The sequence below is a fragment of the Cydia splendana genome, chromosome 15, assembly GCF_910591565.1.
Source record: "Cydia splendana chromosome 15, ilCydSple1.2, whole genome shotgun sequence".
NCBI classification, from domain to species: domain Eukaryota; kingdom Metazoa; phylum Arthropoda; class Insecta; order Lepidoptera; family Tortricidae; genus Cydia; species Cydia splendana.
Genome location: NC_085974.1, coordinates 7,309,340 through 7,331,051, shown reverse-complemented (window position 1 = coordinate 7,331,051; position 21,712 = coordinate 7,309,340). Strand labels below are relative to the sequence as shown.

The 21,712-nt window shown below is 36.5% G+C and overlaps 1 protein-coding gene across 3 annotated transcripts in view; it reads right to left on the bottom strand.

The window, feature by feature from the left end:
• The window catches only part of LOC134797519 (serine-rich adhesin for platelets), a 401,987-nt gene that overhangs the window by 5,842 nt on the left and 374,433 nt on the right, over positions 1-21,712 (bottom strand). The window contains exons 14-34 of one of the 3 annotated variants that reach the window (XM_063769765.1): positions 21,508-21,702; positions 21,101-21,244; positions 20,630-20,794; positions 20,462-20,545; positions 20,230-20,380; positions 19,623-20,148; positions 19,218-19,519; positions 18,922-19,134; positions 18,732-18,822; positions 18,072-18,626; positions 17,860-17,986; positions 17,381-17,604; positions 16,713-16,846; positions 16,096-16,275; positions 15,421-15,544; positions 14,393-14,530; positions 13,754-13,897; positions 2,463-2,615; positions 1,885-1,961; positions 855-1,031; positions 100-285 (exon numbers count right to left, since the gene is read on the bottom strand). In XM_063769765.1, coding sequence (XP_063625835.1) covers positions 100-285; positions 855-1,031; positions 1,885-1,961; positions 2,463-2,615; positions 13,754-13,897; positions 14,393-14,530; positions 15,421-15,544; positions 16,096-16,275; positions 16,713-16,846; positions 17,381-17,604; positions 17,860-17,986; positions 18,072-18,626; positions 18,732-18,822; positions 18,922-19,134; positions 19,218-19,519; positions 19,623-20,148; positions 20,230-20,380; positions 20,462-20,545; positions 20,630-20,794; positions 21,101-21,244; positions 21,508-21,702 — 4,090 coding nt within the window. Of the gene's footprint in view, positions 1-99; positions 286-854; positions 1,032-1,884; positions 1,962-2,462; positions 2,616-13,753; positions 13,898-14,392; positions 14,531-15,420; positions 15,545-16,095; positions 16,276-16,712; positions 16,925-17,380; positions 17,605-17,859; positions 17,987-18,071; positions 18,627-18,731; positions 18,823-18,921; positions 19,135-19,217; positions 19,520-19,622; positions 20,149-20,229; positions 20,381-20,461; positions 20,546-20,629; positions 20,795-21,100; positions 21,245-21,507; positions 21,703-21,712 lie in introns of all 3 variants that reach the window. The other 2 variants (XM_063769768.1, XM_063769766.1) reach the window with 2 other exon arrangements.

Sequence of the window (21,712 nt, the reverse complement as noted above, 5' to 3'; positions counted from 1 at the left end):
CTTAGTCCAATGTGTATTTTGTCTCACATTTTGTTTAATGAGTGAGACGCAATGACATTGGACAAAGATATTGGAGTGGACAGATGGAATCACCCTTACCTGATTACTAGTATCAATGGCATGTGCCAAAACAGCGCGCCATCTAGCGGCGGCCTCAGCACTATCAGCAGCTAGTTGCAAGCGGTTGCCGCCGCCGCGCTGTAGTCGGAAGCCGTGCGGTCTGCCCGCGTCTTCTTCAGTCAGTTGGTAGTTTACTAACATGAGCGCTCCGACGGGGTGAATACTCTGGAAAATAGTAAGACAAATGAAGGAAAGGTTGGATTGATTCGTAGGAAGTGGAAATCAGATCTATCGCCGAATTAACATTGTTGTAGACGGCGATTGTAGATTTTAGCTATGCCTTTTTTAATTTGATTGCAATTGAATATCTGTGATAGTGGTCAGGAAAGTTCAATGTTACGTTTCGAAGTTGTAAATAGCGATAAAAGTAGATTTATCTAATTAAATGTTAGTCAGGTACCTATAATAGCTATATAGGTCCAAGTACAGCGCCATCTAGTAAAAATAGTGGTGTTATCTCAGAGTATGTCCACCGTAGCCAGCCAAATTTACCGAGGGCCGCGCTCGTAAAATCCAAAATAATTGGGAACTAGATTTTTACCAAATCCTTCCTATAACTAATACAGGCAGGACGAATCACCGTCGAATCCACAGCGGCGGGTGATGCGGTCTAAAAAGCCAATTTGCTACAACTAGCCTTGGTAGAGCATAACCGGGCCGCTCTCGTGAGATCCTTGATTGACCATATTTAACAGAGATTCTAGAGAGAGAGAGGGAGAGAGAGAGAGACTTACTGAATCCGTCTTATAATAATACAGGCAATTGTCCCTCTTCAGGACGAACCACCGTCTGGTCCACCGCGGCGGGTGGTGCGGCCTCAGGGGGGCTGCTCTCCATAAATAGCCTGAATAAAGGGCTGCTGGGCCACTTTCGTGGGCTAAGGAAGCTACCACTTCACATGTTCGTGCTACCTGGAAAGTGAAAAGCACGCTAAGGTTAATGTATCAGTATTATTAGACATGAAATGGAAAGTTCAATTGTCATGTCATAACATAATACTAAATTCCGCGAAAACATCTTTTAGTAGGAGAGCCCACGATGCTAAATCGGGATTTACTCGAGCGTCATACAGACCTATTGGAATCGAAATATTAGATGATAAGAAGAAAAAAAGTTATATAAAGTTTTTTTTCCAGCGAGCCGGAAAGCGTCTACAGTTTTTTTTAAATTTCGTGAGGTTGGTGGAGGGTTAAAAAATCGTTAAGCAGTTTGTGGGTTTGGTCGTTTTTGTCCACGTTAATGCTATATTTTTTCTATAACTTAATATAACATTTATTTGTAGGCATTTTCTTAATCTGACGAACACAAGTTTGACGCCTAATTTGACTGTAACCATCAGATTAGGGAAATGCGTGCAAATAATTATCAGATTTAGTAATAGCACAATTATAGCGTTAATTTGGACTTATATGACCAAATCCACAATCTGCTTAACAATTTGTTGAACCCCCTACCAACCAAGGGCTCAACATAGATGGCTAAAAGGGGTAAAGGTAGACTACATGGGGTAGCAACATATCATTCATAATATATCTTAATCTGACGCGCTCGAGTAAACACAAAAATCCCCTCTTGGGCTCCCCTACCAATTGTAGTGTCATTGTTTTAGAATACCAACTGGCAGAACAAATAATTACTGCCATAGAAACGTTTGCGATAGCAAATATGAAATGCTCCGTACTTTCCATACCTACATTATTTGAACATAAACAGAGTCTTCATAATTCAGATTTGTCGATCCTATAAATACAAATGTTTTCTTACCTCTAATTCAAGTATTTCTGAACCGGAGTGTGCTATTTTTACTACTTCTGAATGTGTTTTGTCTAATACATTGATACCTGAAAAAAGATAAGGATCGGTTAGTTCTTTAAGATTTTAAGAGGTAGGTACGTGTACTCTACATAATATATGCTACATACAAGGAAGTACCATAAATACTAGGCTTTATATCTAGATACAATGTTACAACCTAGGTTCAATGTTAATCTTGTGGGACATCGAGGTCGGAGAGCGTGCGAATTCGATCAAAGACACGATTAGCTTATTGCTCCAGTGATTCGCAAAAGCATGAGGTCATGACGGCTGGTAAATACACAGCAACATTCGGGTTTATTTTATTTCTTTAAAGATCACCAACAGATAATACATAGGTACACAATTACATACGTATGTAGGAACAACGACATTTTAACATTAACAGATGCTTAGGGTTGATAAGTTGATAACAGCGAGCGAGCGGCCGGAGGTCTCGGCGCGCGTGTCGGGTTCGACCGCTGACACGACTGGCTTTCTACCGTGGTTGTTAAACCCAAACACATTGTTAGCTGGTTAATACTTACCATTAACAGCTATGACGATATCGCCGACCTCGAGGCCGGAGGTCTCGGCGGGCGTGTCGGGTTCGATCGCGGACACGACGACTGGCTTGCTCCCGTGGATCCGGAAGCCGAACTCCTCATTGCCGCGGCGGACGACGACTGTTTTGTCGCTTTCTGCAATGTAAATGGCAGGTGTTTTATAGAACGTTTACAACGTTGGCTCAGAAAAGCCAATCTTGATTAGGTATGATTGTAATGCCAAATAATTTACGATTTTTAGGGTTCCGTACCCAAAGGGTAAAAACGGGACCCTATTACTAAGACTCCGCTGTCCGTCCGTCCGTCCGTCCGTCTGTCACCAGGCTGTATCTCATGATAGCTAGGCAGTTGAAATTTTCACAGATGATGTATTTCTGTTGCCGCTATAACAACAGATACTCAAAAGTACGGAACCCTCGGTGGGCGAGTCCGACTCGCACTCGTCCGGTTTTTGTAGCTCAAGAAGACAGAAAACGTATTTTATACGTTTTATATTAAAGCGTAAGTACAACCAAATGTTAACGAATTATTTTTGTTCGAATTGAGTGTATAAACTATCAGGCGATTCCGTGTTGTAGAGAAACTTAAACAAGAACGTACGGATCTAAAGAAACTACATTTCAAAAGAAATAGCTACCTATTATAAATAGTTTCAAATCTAAATTCCGGCCACGTGTCCTTGTAAAATATTCGCAAAGATAAAATGCCATTCAAAACACGTGTAACTAAAGTGTAACGAGGAGGCAAAATTTACGTTTATGTAACCTAAGGTACCAGTAGGTATATACCTACCTTACTTCTTACTTATAATTATTAGTAAAAAAAACTTTTACAAATCGCAAACCCACAATCCGGTCTTAATCGTTTTCTAGGGCTTTGAACTTCAGCTGCACTATATTAATTGTAATAACCGCGTTTATAATTCATAACGCCAACATATAAATTTAACGCTCAGAGCATCGTAAATAACTTATTGGCTATCACAAATTATAGCAACATTGAAGCATTTCAATCCATATTCAAGAGTAGCAAACAGAATTAGAATTTGCAGACTTCAATTTCGTCTTTTATATTTAGGATCTAAATCAAGGGCATGACTTGAACAACTGACCTATTATTTATCAGATTATCGAAATAGTACGGTTACATATAGATGGCAATAAACTTCAAGAAAGGTGGCCATGACACAGTTTTCACTCGCACTTCGCGCGGATACTTCAGTCCAAATATTTGGGTACAATACTTTGTGCTAAATGATTTGGCAAAACACCAAATTGTCAATCATGCCTCTTTGTTTCATTCATACTATTTGTTATGCGGTGTTAGACGTAATTTGTTAAGTCACAGGATAAGCGAAATTAAGACTTTCTTAAACAAAAAGTTTAACCGGCGGATTGGCGACGGATGATTTTGATGAGGGCGGGTAAGATACGTAACTATCAAACCAAACATACACAACCTGTTACCATGATAGATATTGATTATTATTTAATTGATTTATTAATTTTAATACAAATAAGGTTTTTTTATTTCTCTTCAAAATTGAAGGAAATATACCAAGTATTTTTAACTGAAATCTGACTCTGAAATGGTCCCAGAGAGAGCTAGCGAGGTTTCAAAATGCATGCATAATGCAGACCAGAGGGTAAAATAGGTATCGTTTAGAAAGACCTAATTGGCGTTGATTTTAAATCATTATTGACCGAAGCGAAGCGAAGGTCTACGTTTTGACTCGGGCATTTTGCTTTCGTATGTCCGGATGTTCTCCTCTACAGGTCGCAATTCTTAACCGATTCTCGTGAAATTTTGTGACCGAATTTTATGACTAAATAAAATTTTTTTGTCAATCCGGTTTTTGGAAATTTTTAAAAATGGCGGAGTCGTGATACCTGTCGCCTAAACAAATAGTCGTATCGATATCATAAGAGTTTTTTCTTTTTGATATATGTTTATAGATTAAATGGCCAAAAATTCAGAAAATTTGTATCGCTGGTTTCGGCGGTATTTAGATATTTAGTTTTTACATGAGAATGAGTAGCTAAATTTCGTCAGCTTTAGTAAGAACTATCATGGCGCATTTTGCAAACGTTCGCTTTTTTGTTTGCATAGGGAGGTCCCTGGTTCCATCCCCAGTAATTGTATGCTGCTACATAACTTTTTGTATTTTTTTTATAGTTAAATTTCGTATCAATTGTTGTTTTTTATTTTATTTTTTTATTTTGAAAAAATGAAAAAAATCGTATTTTTTATTTTTCAAGCGCGGGCTAAGCGCATTCGTTTATTTTTTGCAAGAGATGATGGCTTTTTGCGCTTTAAAGAAAATTTGATTCTTGAATATACGGCGCCATACCTTTGTCCTATGCTCGTCTAGATGGCGACACCATTTTATACTTAACAATTTTTCATCATCTCATATCAGTAAAAGAACATGGGTCAAAATCATATGGCGTTCTAAAAATAAAAAAAAAACATTTATCCATACATATATACATTTATTGTTTTTTTTTTTTCATTTTCATTTTAATCCTGTATCGAAAGATGGCAGTAAATTTACTGTGACTACAAAATTTAGTATGACAATAACCCTCTACTACATATAGGGACCGTGCGCGTTGGAGGGTCTGCCATCTTGTGGCCTGAATCGGAAACATGTACATTGCCAAAACAAGTTCTACCATCTACCGTTCTTGTAGGTACGTTTCCTTATGCATAGTAGGTTCTGTCATCTTGTGGGCTACATCGGAATCATAAACTACATATTTACGCTTCGCGCCAAAGATCTGACGGCTCCTGTGCTGCCCCCTATAGTTCATGCACGTCCCCTATACACTTTATTCTCTTTAGATTAGATATTTAAATTCTTACTCGAGAATAAGTAACCAAATTTCGTCAGCTCATCTAAATGCTATCATAGCGCAGTTGGAAAGACGTTTGCAAGCAAGGATATGGGATAGGTACCGGGTTCGATCCCCAGTAAATGCAGTTTTTTTTATTTATTTTTTGCACTTAAACATCGTATTGCTGATTGATCAAGCGAGCGCGAAGCGCGAGGTAAGCGTATTGGTTTGAGTTCTTGTATGAACATTTTTTTAGCGGTTTTAGTTCAAGGGCATGGCTGTTCCAGGAGTCAATTTCCACTTACGTTTATAGCATGGGCGGTCACCATCCATAAATCGCAGGGGTTAACATTGCCTAGGGTAGTGGTCGACCTTGGGCTCAGGGAACTAGCTGTAGGTTGCTCGTACGTTGCGATTTCCCGGGCTCAAAGTCTAACTAACAATAATGTTAGTTAGACTTTGAGCCTTTTAATTTGGATCGCCTCGCTTAAATGGCCCATAATTTCCGCAAATCATTTTTTCTTCGAGGCAATTACTCCGTTCTCATTTTTTCCCAGTGGAATTTCTTCGCTTTATTTAATTTTTCGTGTACATTTTTTCATAAACTAAATTTTCCTTTTCTCAATTTATTCCCTTTTCTTTTTAATCCTAGTAGTTAAAATAACCAGTAGGTTTTCATTAACTAAATATTCTCTATCTCCATATTTTCTCTTTTTTTTAATGCTAGTGGTAAAAATAACCAGGTTTTTTTCAAATAGGTAGGTTAGGGTTATTTTTTTTGATGACCCTAAAAACGAAACTGCTCCCAGAGATAGGTAGGTTAGGGTTATTTTTTTTTGATGACCCTAAAAACGAAACTGCTCCCAGAGATAGGTAGGTTAGGGTTATTTTTTTTTGATGACCCTAAAAACGAATCTGCTCCCAGAGATAGGTAGGTTAGAGTTATTGGCTGACAGCGTTTGGTTTTTTACTTGTAGTTTTTTAGATTATGTTTTAATTTTAGTGTTTTTGATATTTGTTGTATGTGAAATACCTACAAGTAACAAATATAATTACTACACTATTAACATACAGTAACAAGAAAATATTATCCTAGATATTTAAAAGAACGAAAACTATAAGGAAAAGATTAATTTAAAAATATTAAAAATAGGCGATTGCGGAAGAAAACCATTGGGAAAATATGGGAACGGAGTAATTGCTACCGGGAATGAATGATTTCGGGAAATTATGGGCAACGCAAAATATGAGAACGGAGTAATTGCCTCGAAGAAAAAATGATTTTCGGAAATTATGGGCCACACTCGCGCACGAAGCTTCTTAGTTGCAGTTTACAGGTTAATTCAAAGGTAATGTTGGTTTCCTAACATAAGTAGAGTTAGACCAAGAAAAGTCTGCAGAGATTTTGACACTGGCACAAATAACATTGGAACTGCGTGTGCTGTCAAAATCTCTGCAGACTTTTCTTGGTCTAACTCTATCCACTTTTCTATACAATTAGTATGGCGACGTGTATACTTAAGGGGCATCGACCGGACGACCGTACACTGACATCGGGATGATATTTTTATCATGTTATTTAGTAGTCATCGTGCGTCTCGCTTGCGCCAATACATGTACGGACAAGAACGAGTGATATGCACGATAACTAAATGACATCAGTTACTTAGATGTCTTTCTGATATCAGTGTAAGTTTGAATTGGCCTGTTAGCCAAAAATTGTTTCGTATGTCCATATGTTCTACTCTACAGGTCGCATATCTAAACCAATTCCCGAATTTTGTAAGCAATTGATAGTTAAGTTTTTATTTTAATTAGATTCTCTAAATTCTTCAAAACGGAACCATACATTTATTCAGTTTTAAACTCTGCTCGCGAGGTCTACAGCTCACAGAGCCACTAGTTTATATGAACAGCACGAGTATTTAGTATAAGAACCAATCGCTAATTATTAAACCGATAAAGGTTTCACACAATCTTGCCGACGTGTAGCCGCAAAACCCTTATCAGAGGGTGACACTGACACTGTCTTGTTTATAATTGACATGTTTATTTCGGAAAGGGTCGTCCTTTTCTTTTGTCTAATACTTTTAAGGGATTTCACGGAAATCATCAGGCGGTGTTAGTAAGACACAAGTAAGTATCAAGTATCCATTATTTATTATGTTCCTCGTTTTATCGGATTTGGAGCTTTCGTGTTCTTGTATCGGTTTTTACTTTCACGGAAAGTAAAATAAGTATGCATTAAGTTTTTATCTATAGCAAAAAGAATAGATAGTATAGAGGGGTCCTGTCATTGTAAATTTTGTAGTCACTGTAAATTTACTGCCATCTATCGACACACGACTAAAACTCAAAATGAAAACGTATAGAGTTATCAAAAAATTTATATATGTGGATAAATTATTTTATTATTTTTATATCATTTTGATCCATGTTCATTCACTGATATCTATGTGTTAAAATTGTTAAATATGAAACGGTGTCGTTACGCCATCTAGCCGAGGATAGGCTAAAGGTGTGTGCGCCATCTATTCGAGAATGACTTTTACTTGAATTCCGAGGCACGTTTTTTCCTTAGACTTTATTCGTCTTATACGAAGTTACATATGTCTTTGTCTATAGCAAAGATTCATTGATTGTAGGAGATGTGTAAAGTTTATGAAAAAATAGTACCCCCGAGTTTGATAGCTATACCTAAAAGATAGCGCTGTACCGAGCGCTTAGAAACTTGTTACAAGCCGAGTTGCCGCATATTATCAGGAGCCGTACAGCACCATCCACATTAACTGTTAAATTCGAAGCACGAAGCAATTAATAGATTTTAAATACCTATCTAATACAATCAATGAATACTGGTACTCATGAATCCGTTATTTTCCCGTATTTGTGGAATATCCTCGTTTTCTGGATATTGGATTCTTATTTCGGAAAACTTTTACGGAACTTAAAATTGGTAGGTATGCATTAAGAGTTTAAAAAAGCCGCAAGAATTTTTAAAGTAAGTAGGTATCAGGCGAATCTAGAATTGAGCGTTATAGGAATCCGTTAAATGAAAAATCTGACAATACACGGATACAAGTGGTGGAACAAATTGAAACTAAGATTAGGTATCTTTATTGCATAGAAAGGATCCTATAGAGCACTAATTTTACTAGTTAATTTAGTTAGTAAGGTGTGAAACATAAATAAAAAGATTTTACCACACGGTTCAGCGGCGACTAGTTTATTGGCTTCACACTGTCGACACCACAGCATGAGCATGAGTTTAAATATCTCTTCTAGCTTGCTTCTCAAACTGCCCTTCGGATTCATCAATACTTCTGACACTACCATAAAAAGGAAAATCATCAATATCGTTTTCATTTACTTGAAACTTTTCAACTAGTATATTTGAATTTGTACTTACAGTATAGCCCCATTTTGATAATTTTCCTAAATCACTCTTGAACTTCAATCTTGTCAAACGCACATGCGCTACAAATTACGTCATTTTCTTACAGTACAATGTCGTTCTGAATCAATACGTCGAAAATTATTCACGTTTAACATACACCAGTCCGTAGTCGCGTGTCTCTAAGAACTGAGGGCTGACGTCCGTAGTGTTTTGAGAATTAAATATAGTTCACTTCAGTCCAGCCGGCCGGTTACGAGTGTTGCAAATGAATCTGCTTTCTCTTTCAGTTACCGAATGATAGGTCAGGCCACATCCAAGTCGTAAAACAAATGACATCGCATAAAATACAGCAATTTAGATAAATTACATTGCAGTTTTTTAAACATTCCTCAGGATACTATAAATTAAAAGTTCGTAAAAAATACTATGTTGACGTAGGTATTCTACATGCAACTAGAGCATATCTACAGTTAGAGCATCAAAGCAAATCAGTTGCAAACGAACATTTTAACACGACTTTATTGTTGCGTTAGATTGGGTTCAGATATTAATGGACTATTTTAAACTCATAAAGTTAACCAAAATTATACTACTACGTACAATTAATCCTTTAGCACTAAAAATTTAACACTGATTCGTTAGCGTGTGCGTAACTTACTTTCTACACAACACGCTCGTACTGTCATAACTCATATTAGTGCGAGTGAGATGTATAGAAAGTAAGTAATGCAGACGTTAGGAAATATGTCAATGTTGACACTGACAGTGACTCGATTTAAAATATAGGTAAATATCAAAATTATTTAATTTTTTAAACGGCAACACAAGAAATCGAAACAAGTAACCTATAAAACGGAATTCCACAACCGGGCGTAGATTATTTCCGTGCCAATAGTCGTGATAAACGAAAGAATTCAGCAACTCTCAAAATAATAGGTGACGCTATTTAAAACGAGTGAGTGCACTAGAAATAGGCGTGTACGTCACTTAGCCGAGTGGTTAACTCGGTGACGCAACGGCGGGTTATGTGCTCGTTAGTAGGAAACCGGAAATTGATAAGTTTACGTAAATACAACGACTAAATAAAAAAAAAACGGGTTGCACTCCGGGAGTGCCGACAAAAGTGAAAACTCAATGACTAGTCCAAAATGTCTGTCCAGCATCCTCCTTTCTATTGAAAAACTTTAGTTCCGAAATTGCTGGCCAGTGAGCTAAAAGGACAATGAGTAATTTTGGTCCATATCCTCAATACTTATGAAACCTATGCCAAATGATAGCTATAGCAATGCTATAATTTATTTCATACTATGACAGTTAAGTCGAAGTCGCGGGCCAACATGGTCTTTTTAGGGTTCCGTACCCAAAGGGTAAAACGGGACCCTATTACTAAGACTTCGCTGTCCGTCCGTCCGTCCGTCTGTCACCAGGCTGTATCTCACGAACCGTGATAGCTAGACAGTTGAAATTTTCACAGATGATGTATTTCTGTTGCCGCTATAACAACAAATACTAAAAACAGAATAAAATAAAGATTTAAATGGGGCTCCCATACAACAAACGTGATTTTTGACCAAAGTTAAGCAACGTCGGGAGTGGTCAGTACTTGGATGGGTGACCGTTTTTTTTTTGTTTTTTTTTCGTTTTTTTGTTTTTGCTTTATGATACGGAACCCTTCGTGCGCGAGTCCGACTCGCACTTGCCCGGTTTTTTATATATAAATAGAACCCAGTACGGCAACGGTTTCACCATAGTATGTTTTATTATAATGGAAAGAAAACGACACGTTATGCATTTTATTATCATTGTATTTACATTAATCAAAAAATAACATAGGTATTATATAGGTATCTACCTACCTACAATATTAAATATCTACAATTAAATCGTCTAGATCAAGTGCCGGTGGATTAAAAACCACTAGGTAGGTAGGTAGGTAGATACCTATATAATAACTATGTTATTTTTTGATTTATATAAATACAATGATAATAAAATGCATAACGTGTCGTTTTCTTTCTATTATAATACAACATACGAGTACTATGGTGAAACCGTAGCCGTACTGGGTTCTATTTATATAAAAAAGACCATGTTGGCCCGCGACTTCGACTTAGCTGTTATAGTGTGATATAAATGATAGCATTGAAGCTATCGTTTGGCATAGGTTTCATAAGTATTGAGGATATGGACCAGACTCGATACTAAAGTGCCCATGGTCCTTTGTAGCGTTAATTGTTTGAAATTCGAATAGAAATTGTAAAGTTACCTTGCAGACCTCGCATCTAAATATATTTGGTCATGATATTTTGAGTTTTATTCAACAGTACTAGAGTTCACTTTTATTAGCGATTTCATCAAGATGTAGCTTTATTGAATTATATTGGAGTGATATGAAGTTATGCAACTGTGAGATCCTCGTATTTCAGCCCGTACAAGATTAGAGCATTGAGCTTTATTGCTTATGATACGTTATGACTAAAGTTCTTTGGTGAATAACATTGTCCGTGACACATGACGTCAGCGTTACGTTACGCGTTACGCGTTACCCTGAATCGAGTTTATAATTTTTTCCCCACCTCAAAAAGTGCTCGGCGCCGCTAAAGAAGTTTTCACTTCAAAAACTTAAAAATTAATTACTTACATCGAACTATACCTAGTTTAAATCACCAGTAAAATTCTAAAATTCAACAGGGGAGATATTAAATTACGTACTAGGTACAGATTAACCTCCTTATTCATAAAACTTTACGGGCCCGATTTGGTTGAATTATGTTTGAGTATCCCTTTCTTACACATACATAAGTCGAAATGACAGATAAAGACAAACGATTATTAGCTAATAAATTTGAGGTTTGTAGCCCGTTTATGAATAAAGATGAGAATGAGAGGGGGTAAGTTTTGTATCAAAATTATTATACATAGCCAGAACGTATTTGGTTGAATATGAAGAATACGTACCTACCTAACTAAATGATGTGATTAACATTTAATTTATTTATTTATGAAATATATACCTACTCGTATTATCAAAGAAAAATAAAATAAATTGATTGCACGTTGCATTATGTTAGGTTAGGTTATGTTATGTTATTCTTATAAATTATAATATTGTGACTTGGCAAATGCACGTATTTTTTATGCGTGCGCTAATGCGACGTAAGAAAAAATACGGTCGTTTCACTAAATCGTTGCACCTTAAGTCATACAGTATACGCTTTTTAACACTGCTAACGATATTTTTATTACAGTCGGATTAGAACACATTTGTCTTCATACATATACATTAGCATTTTATTGCACATGATGATCCCTCTTTATCGTCACCAATTGTCACGTTCTAACAAGTATGTAAGTGCGAAAGTGGCGCATGACACGCTGGATGCTTGACTGTTCTCTCTGTTTGGTCACCATCTGATCAGGGTGCGGAGACAAGATGCCAATCGTTAACGCTCCGTAGCAAACGAAACGCAACTGTCGGCTCGATTCGGGAAATGAATTAGAGATTAACTAGATACGATATAGTAAAGATATGTGACGTTCTACGGCAAAAGGTACCTTATGGCGGCTGGCGCCGCGATTCGGGTAATGAATTAGAGATTCACTAGATATGAAATAGTAAATAATTATCTTTACTATATCGTATCTAATTAATCTCTAATTCATTTCCGGAATCGCGCGTGTCTGTCGCACTAATATGGAAGTGTTATATCGACCGGGATATGAACCGTGATTACCTTTACAACTGAACAATACAAAAGATAATCACGGTTCATATCCCGGTCGATATAATTCTAGTTAAACTAACCGTGAATCATTCAAAACTGTTAATACGGAAGAGTGATACAGAGAGATAACTACGCTACGCTACGGAGCGTGAACGATTGGCATCTTGTCTACGCACCCAGGAGGCCTAGCCAAGATGGCGATCGTTGATAGAAAACGCCAGTCGAAACTAAAGTAACGTATAGAAATAGCAAATATATATGTAACTCCGTATAAGATAAATAAAGTCTAAGGAAAAAACGTGCCTCGGAAATCAAGAAAAAGTCATTCTCGAATAGATGGCGCCACACCTTTGGTCTATACTCGGCTAGATGGCGTTGACACACCGTTTGATATTTAACAATTTTAACACATATCAGTGAAAGAACATGGGTCAAAGTGAGATGGCGTTCTAAAAAATAATAAAAAATTATTTATCCATATTTATATATTTTTTTTTGATATTTTCATACATTTTCATTTTTAGTTTTAATCGTGTGTCGATAGATGGCAGTAAATTTACTGTGACTACAAAACTTACTATGACAATTACCCTCTATACTATCTATTCTCTTTGGAAATAGTCACAATCTTTTATTAGCACCTGTAGTCCCGATACCTACATTATTTTTTCATTTGTCGTTGAATGATTTGTCATCGCGACTAGGTTCCCAGTTTTGTCACTTGACCAGAAGATCTCTCCTCCTGTTTTTCAATGTTGCCATGATAATTAAGAATTTTTCACCACACCAACTGGTAAAGAGAGCCTTTGGTTGATTGTTCAAAAACCGATAGCAAAGTTGCATTTTATTCAGACAGAAAAGTAATCAAATGAAAATGTTGAGTTGTTTTCTTATGTTTACTGGTTAAATAATATTTATTTAGGGATCATACTTTTATATCCGCAACGCAGGCTTCGTCAGGTGAACACAAATTTACAATCAGCTACAGGCATCGTCACAAAAAACTACAGCGATAAAATCCGCAACAGGCGTCGTCAAATTAAGGCAGGTTAAATTGACTTTTAAATTATGATTTTGAATGATAAAAATATTTAATAACATTCATTTGGATTTGATTTGGTTTGTTTTTGATATCTTATATTTTCTTCGGGTTGGTGTGGTGATAAATTTTGTGTTTCACTCGGGGGAAAATTTTGTTTAACCCTCGTGCTTTGAATCCCTCGCAACGGTCAATATTCTATTTTTCGAACCATTATCAATATTACCACGAGCGGTTAAACAACAACTTTACCTTATTTTCTTATTTTCACTTACCAAACGTGTTGTCAGACTGCCGCCTATTGAGCTCGATGCACGCCCGCCGATGGACCAGCCGATGCGTCAGGGCCACGTAACGCTTGTTGAACTCCGTTTCTGACTCTGTAGGGTCTTCGGGACTCATGTCGGTGTCTATTAGGTCTGTAATATTGGGAAACACTCATGTTTAACATTGTTCCAACACACATAGGTACCTACGCTTCTAAGAACGGGCGAAAGAGTACCTTAACAATAAGATCTTTCTAATCATAATTCCATAAAAACCTAGTCGCCATAAGATTTCGGTTTTCAGAGTATCTAAACGTTACGTTTAGACCTAACCCTTTGAAATATCTATATTAGGCGCACATACCCTTAAGACGTGAGTTGTCGTACAAAGAACGTCTAAAATTAAATGTGATATTGATATAGCATGGCCTACGCTGTCAAAGTCACCAAGTTTTCTTATTTGCTAGCTTGTAGCTTGTAGGTAACAATGACCAGTATGTGACATTGTTAGACATGACAAATGACACTTAAACATTTAAATCTACGGTGCACCAGTTAGGACAGTTTGCATGACAGAAGTTTGCGTTTCTGAGAGATAGGGCAGAACAAAATTTGATCATCTAAAATTTCAAACAACTCAGCTCATACCTGGCGGTATCCTCGTCCAACTGTCATCACATTCAGAGAGCAGGATCCAGTTACCGCACCACCAAGGAGCTGCGTATACGCCTCTCTCATTGCGACTCCCGTCCGCTCCCTCCGAACTTACTGAACACTCTTCGTGTTCTGTAGAAAAGAAAAATTAACAGGAGTTATATCAACGTCTGTGTATTTTTTTTAAATCAATGCCTTTTTAAAAGAAAGTTTAAAAGAGCAAAAACACAAGCGCCTATTGAAATAACAATAGCAAAATTTTTTAAAGTTACAATTTTTGTTTTAAATTTTTAGTCAAAAGGATTGTATACCGAAACCGGATTTATATTTAGAAATAGCTTTTTACTCGAAAAGCAATTTTTTTAAGTATATGTTGTGATTACAAAAGTGTGAACATATATTTGACGTCGACTGTACAAACCATAACAAATTCTATACTTAGCTTTCATATTTAGGTAAAACCAGAACTCTTTACTCAGTACATATTCAGTAGACGGATTGATAGATAAAAAAACTGTTTATTTGGTTGTCCCGGCAAAGAAATATGAACAGACATAGAAGTTTTTGTGGAAAAAACGAGTGTTTGAGAAAATGAAACATCGATATATCCGTTATCGATATATTATATTTATATTTATTTAAAATATGTAATTTCTACTGGCCGTAGGTAAAAGTTACCGAGAAATTTCAATAATGCAAATAAATTACAAAGGGGTATATAATTTCTTCATTACATATTTAGCACTTAAAAATTAAAACGTTAACTGTAGTCTACAGTGCCAAAGGAATAGATATCGAACGTGTTGTGTATTTCGCGGTAGCTTCTTATATCAGTATCTTCTTATAAAATATAATAAATATCTAAGTATGACGTTAAGGTAACATCGATAACAGACATGTCGATATTTCATTTTGTCAATCACTTTATTTTGCCACAAAAATTTCTATGTCTGAATATGAATGTGCGGTAACAGATTTGCTAATCAATTTATGTTATCAATTCAACCGGAAATTTGATTTACCGTCAGGATCGACGCTTCCGCTGGAGCCAGCAAGTTTATCCAAACTGTTCCCGGCAGATCTCGCGATACGTGTGTCCTGGGGTTTTTCACTGGCTGCATACTCTTCTTTGCCCCTTTCTTCAGACTACAAAGGTTTGAAAATGTGATATTTAAGATATTGTGCCCCAAAATAAACTTCCTAGAAATTTAATCTGGTATAAACTTAGTCTTGGTATCAACTTATATAAAATAACTATTAGATGTAGGTTGACAGTTTTAGCAGCTGAAAAGGATAGTCGTATATTTTGCGGTACCTAGATTAATATGCTTGACAATCGAGTGCAGTGCATCTTGTGTCTTGCGGCGACTCAAGCGACTTCATATCTCAAAACTATGTTCCTCAGTGTCATATGGATAGTGACAGCCAATTTGGCAAATATATCGTAACACACCTTTGTTACCATATAAATAAGGATTTGTACACATATATTTGGCCAATTTGGCCCTCACTATCTATATCATGCTAACTGTACTGATTAGTGAAGCGAACATAAAGTAAATCTGTCGGAGTCTTAAAGTTTGTTTTAGTAACATTAAAACTTACAAAAAACTACACCGATTAAAACTACATCACCAACCACCGTATGGTAAAAACTATACATCATTCATTATACAAATCATAAAAAAAATCATCACCTTCGCTCGAACGTCTTGTCTATTTCTATGTTGCCGTGATTTGTCTTCAGAGCGATATCTCTTTTCTAGCTTTTTATATAATCTAGCACCATTTCCTTTTTTTGAAGACGTACAGTTTGGGGAGTCAGCAAAACCAGCAGGCGCAGGGACTATGTCTGGTGTCGCATCTGCGTATGATTCCTGTAAAATAAATGCTTATTATTTTTGGTGTATCTACTACATGTTACTTACTGCTTTAAAATCATGTTAGTACCAAAATAAATTTCACATCCTGTAAAAATAACTTCATATTTCGAATTGTTAATTTAACTAGCATCCATCACCCTTGCAAGTATGAACTCTAAATAGAAAATAAAATAAAGTTTACTTTTTTAAATGCGATAAATAAATGGGATACAAGTTTTAACAAACAATACACGAAGGGGTTATAATATAATCTACCGCTTAAAATCTAAATCAATGGCACAGTCAGCATCAAATGTAAGTATACCTTTTTTACCATAAAAATATCCTTATTCCGATATGTTTGGCCACTATGGAAGTCACTATTTACCTGATGCTGACTGTACGACGCATCGTTCATAAAAGCCAAAGATCATTTGTCTGCAGTAACTCACGTCTGTATGCGAAGTCCTGGAAGCCAAACTGTCATGCTCATGGGCCGCCGTCACAATGTGAACCTCCTTCCCGCAGTGTAAGCAATGCGCTTTGGCTTCCCCATCGGCACCAGCAAAACTGTGCTCCGTTTGCTCTGAATAAAACACAGAGTCTGACCCAGGAGACACCGAGCGGAGGGATTCGGCAGACGCTGCTTTAGCGAATTTCCCTTCTAAAGAAAACCTTATTGAATCGCGGAGTTGTTTTGAATTTTGAAAGTAAGGTTCAAGGTAGGCTTGAGACGCGCGGCGGTAAAATGCATAGAGTTAAACCAAGAAGTCTGCAGAGGTTTTGACAGCGCACGCAGTGCAGTTGTTATTTTAAACGTCAAACTTCTATGAAATTATGACATAAGTATAAATAACACTAGCAATGTGTGCGCTGTCAAAATCTCTGCAGACTTTTCTTGGTCTAACTCTAAAGGTTTTAGCGCCTTTAGTACGACACGGTTGATTCGTGTGGCGGCGTATTATGTACTATTTTTACTGTCCTTTGCGATTATCAACGCCACATTGAACGTCTGCGTCGTACTAAAAAGCCCTTGGGAAAAATAATACTGTGCCAATTCATATTATATGAAGGTTTCGAGGGAAAAAATTGTCATCAAGATAAGCAACGCAAATTTTACCTTTGTCCTGCTTGCGATGATGCCGCGGTGATGACGTCGGACTTTTGACGTAGCGTAATGGAGTCAATCTAGATCCAGCACTGGCAAGAACCTTAGTTGTTTCAATGTCTTCTGCTTCTAATGAACTGAGACCAGTGGTAATAGGAATAGACTGTTTTCTTCTAGGTAGGCTTCCAGGAAGCGATATACTTTCATTAGAAGCACTTTTTCTTCTTGGACGGCAACTATAAAAGATAATTGATAAATTTAAAACAGAAAATTGTAAAGGCGTTCGGTGGCCAAGGCTGGATTCAAGCCATCGTCGTCAAATATTGTGGCTAAATAACCTCTAGACCATCTGGCCCCGGGAGCCTTCGTCAGTTTTCCGCAAGTATATGCATATTAATGTATAATTAAAAATAAGTTGTTTAAAATATGAAAAGGATAACTAGCATTTTAATAAGTACATTAGTTTATCATGCTAACCCTAACAGAATTACCTGTAACTTGTATGAGCGTTTGCTGACGTTGGAGAACTAACTAAATTTGTTTTTTGAGTTGTTTTCCTTCTTGGACTATCCCGTAAACGTCTATGTTTTCTCGGAGAAATATTCCCGTTACTTGTCCCTGAAATATGATTGATAGAGAAGAAACCGGTACATATTAGTCTCTTATGATTAATTGAAAATATATCCACAATTTGGGTACGTACCATCTTTTCGATATTGTTCACTAGAGTCATCTGAGGTAGGGATATTTAAATGCAATTTCATATTTGGTCCCGCACTATCCCTTCTATCGTAAATTTGTGGTCTATGATTTCCATCAGCCGGCTTGCTTTGAGTAGGACTCTTAGCTTTTAGCTTCGTCCTTTTTACGTACCGCTCTCTTTCCAATCGTTTGGGTTCAGATTCTTTATCTTTTTTCATCTTTTCTTTGATTGCTTTTTCAACATCAACTGCTTCTCTAGGTGACGATTGTATACTTTTTGTTTTATCTGCAAAATGAGTTTTCTTTTTTCTAACTTCCGTTGGTTTCTCTTCTGGTGATTTTAAATTCGCCCCTTTTAATGCACTTCGTTCAGACCGTTGGCTTATACTATCAGGGTCTGTCGGCTTCTTGCCCCAATCATCCTGAGACGTTGAAACTGAATCATCATAAGATTTCGAGAACTCCAAAGTAAAAGCCTTCTTTTTCCTCCGTTTTTCATCCAGCAACCAAGTTTTTTGTCTTTGTGAGGACCTATATTTTTGAGAATGTTTATACGCTGAAAACAAAAAAAAACAAGGACGTAAGTATAATTATATCAATGCAAAGGTATAGTAGGACTACTCAGTCAGGTAGGATTGCTCATTATATTGTGCAAGCATACTTAGTCCGCCGTCGTCATCATCATCAACAGGGCTTTCGTAATAGCCAGATGATGAATAATGCACACTTCTTTCGTCATCAGACAGCGATCCCTGAAACATGAACCAGGGCGTTATATTAAAAAAAAAATCAGACATTCCAAGTCAAAATATAAACCTACCGCCCAAATTATGTAAACTTTAGGTACTTACCATCATTTTCGGTGCTCGTTGAACATTACTCATAGGACTTGTTACTTTGTCCTCTTTTGTTTTTTGTGGAGGTTCTATTTTATCTGGCAGCTTTTTTGTTTTGTTTGTTGGTGTTTTGTCTCCCATATCTTCAGTCATGTTGGGATTTGATCCACCTAAACTGTAACTTCCACTAGAACTACTTTTACCGCTAACTGCGTCACGTGTCGTACTCTAAAATGATAACATAGTTTATCAGTTTGATTTTATATAGGTGTATTCTATTTCAAACTTATTATAATTTCAAACTAACTTACAGTTTTAGGGACTTCATCACTAGATTTATGTTTATCAGTCTTATCTCTCCTAATTAGTTCAGTTCTTGGAGTTATATCTGCTTTTACCTCAATTTTTTCTACCGTCCTCTTTGGCAATCTCTCAGGCAACGGTAACGGAGGGGAGGTTAGATTAGGTACTATAAAATCATCATTGATTTCTAAAGGTGGAGAAAAACTTGGCACAATTAAATCTTCTGTGGCGTTATCGTTACGAGTGGTTGAATATAAACTGGACGCGCTTTCAAAAGATGAACCTTCCTGAGTTTTGTTGTTTTCAGGATCTAAAACAAAAATTTAATTAAACATTGACTTTCAAAAGTGACTAAAACGTGATGATAGTTGTTTGTATTATGTAAATAAATAAATTATTTTTGAAGTACTTACATTGATTCTGGTTTTTACTAGTACTTTTCTTAGAACTATCTGAATTAGCAGTAACATAGTCTTCAGTAGTAGTGGTGCTTTCAGAAACGTCAGTAGTATTCGTTTTTCCAGAATCAGTTCTTGCTAAGTTTGTTTCACTACTACCGGCTTTTGAAAGCGTCGCTGTTTCTGACGGCGATTCTGTTATTAATGGTGCATTTGGTTTGTGTTCTGTTGGTTTAGCTTTAGTCTGTAAATCTCTTCTCCTTGACGGACTCAGTGCTCTTTCTCTCTTTTTATTAATAAAACTAGGAGTTCTTTTAAACGGAACATCCGCTAGGTCTAAACTAGGATGAGTGATTGCAATAGCCGGCGTATGATTAGCTTTTGAAGGTGCGATTGATGAAATAGTTTTTGATATCATAGGTTGTTTTGTTATTGGTAATGTTACATTAGGAACAACGGCTGGCGGTGAAAGTGAAATTCTGGCTTGGGAACTTGAACTGGACGTATCTAATTTGTTTCTAGGTGATGTTGGAGATTGGCTCTGAAAATTGTTTTAAAATAATTATCATTTTATTTACATTAATAATTAACTGCACAAATATGTTATTTGTTATAACTTTACCTGCGAAGCATCAAACTCTTCATCTAATACATCGGTATCTAATGATGACCTTTGTTGATGTTGTAACAGTAATAACTGTTTTCTTCTAGATGTAGGAGTTAGTAACGCTAAAGCCCCTGGTGATGCTGCTAATGAGCTTAGGTCGGAGGAACTGTAATATAGGTTCAAAATATTCATCTATTATATTAATATTTGGCATCTATTGGTTGGAACTAACCAATAAGCGACCTACCTTATAACAGTTCCATTGTCGGTTCCCGAATCAACTTGTAAAACAGTTGTCTGAGACTCATTCCACATGCCGTCAGAATGATCCCTTAAAAAAAGAATACTTTTAGTGGTTGCATTGCACTAATAATGAATGAAAGCAGTATTTTAATTCATTTAAGTTCAAGTTTACCTGCTGGGATCAACAGTCAACGATTCATTCGATGCACATGGCGATATCTTGTCCAAAGGAGTGAGAGTGGTTACAGTTTTTGAAACAACTGTTCTTTTTGTTTTATGGTTAATGTCAACATCGAGGCTCACTGGCTCTGGAGAACCCGGACTTGATTTAGCGGTGCTGAAAATTTAATCGTAAAGTTGCCACGTTTGATTTGGTGATTCAGGATGTCAAGTTAGCAAATAACATTGAATACTCTTGGATATTCAGTTTACTTTGAAAACATTTTATGATTATACTAATCTTTTACTTGTATAAGAAATTTGGTCAATTGGATAAGTAAGTATCCAGAGATTCGGAAAGTTTTAGGAAAGATAAATTAACATTTTGCTCGTGAAAATCAGTAATAAATCTTATATTAAATTTAGCAAGGAGAAATATAAAAAGGCATCAATCTACTGCCTCATTGCTAGCATGTGCGCATACCTGGTTGCAGGAATTTCATCCTTTTTTACGTCAACGGTTTCAATTTGCTCTTCAAAACTTACGCTTCGAATTCTAAAAGAATCATGCTTGTAACTAATGTATTTTTCATGAAAATCTTCGTATGGTGCATTTCCGTCCGAAGAACTATGAAGAAAATTTAATGCATGTGTATGAATGAAAGCACAACATACCGACTTCAAACGCAAAATCTATAAGAACTAGCAGCAGTTGAAGAAATTGCATCAATGGTTCTATATGTATGTATTTTAATTTTATTAGCAAAGCAATATTCGTTAAAGTGTAGGTGTAGGTCTAAGCTAAGGATAGTGTTATGTGCATGGAAATTGTCTAAGTGCTTTAGCTCTAAAGGCCTATCAACAAGACTTGAGTATTTATTAAATATATACCTAAAAGATCCGTCTGGTTCAAATCCGAAGATACCTTCATCTTTTATTGGCGTTTGAACGTAATTTTGACCAATATATTGCATGTATAGCGCCTCTCGTTCACGGTCTTCTCGAGTCATATTTTCCTGACTAGTGGACATAATAAGAGGAGCATCCTTGACACCATCTCCATTGGTGTAAATTTCAGTTTTACGTCTGAACAAAA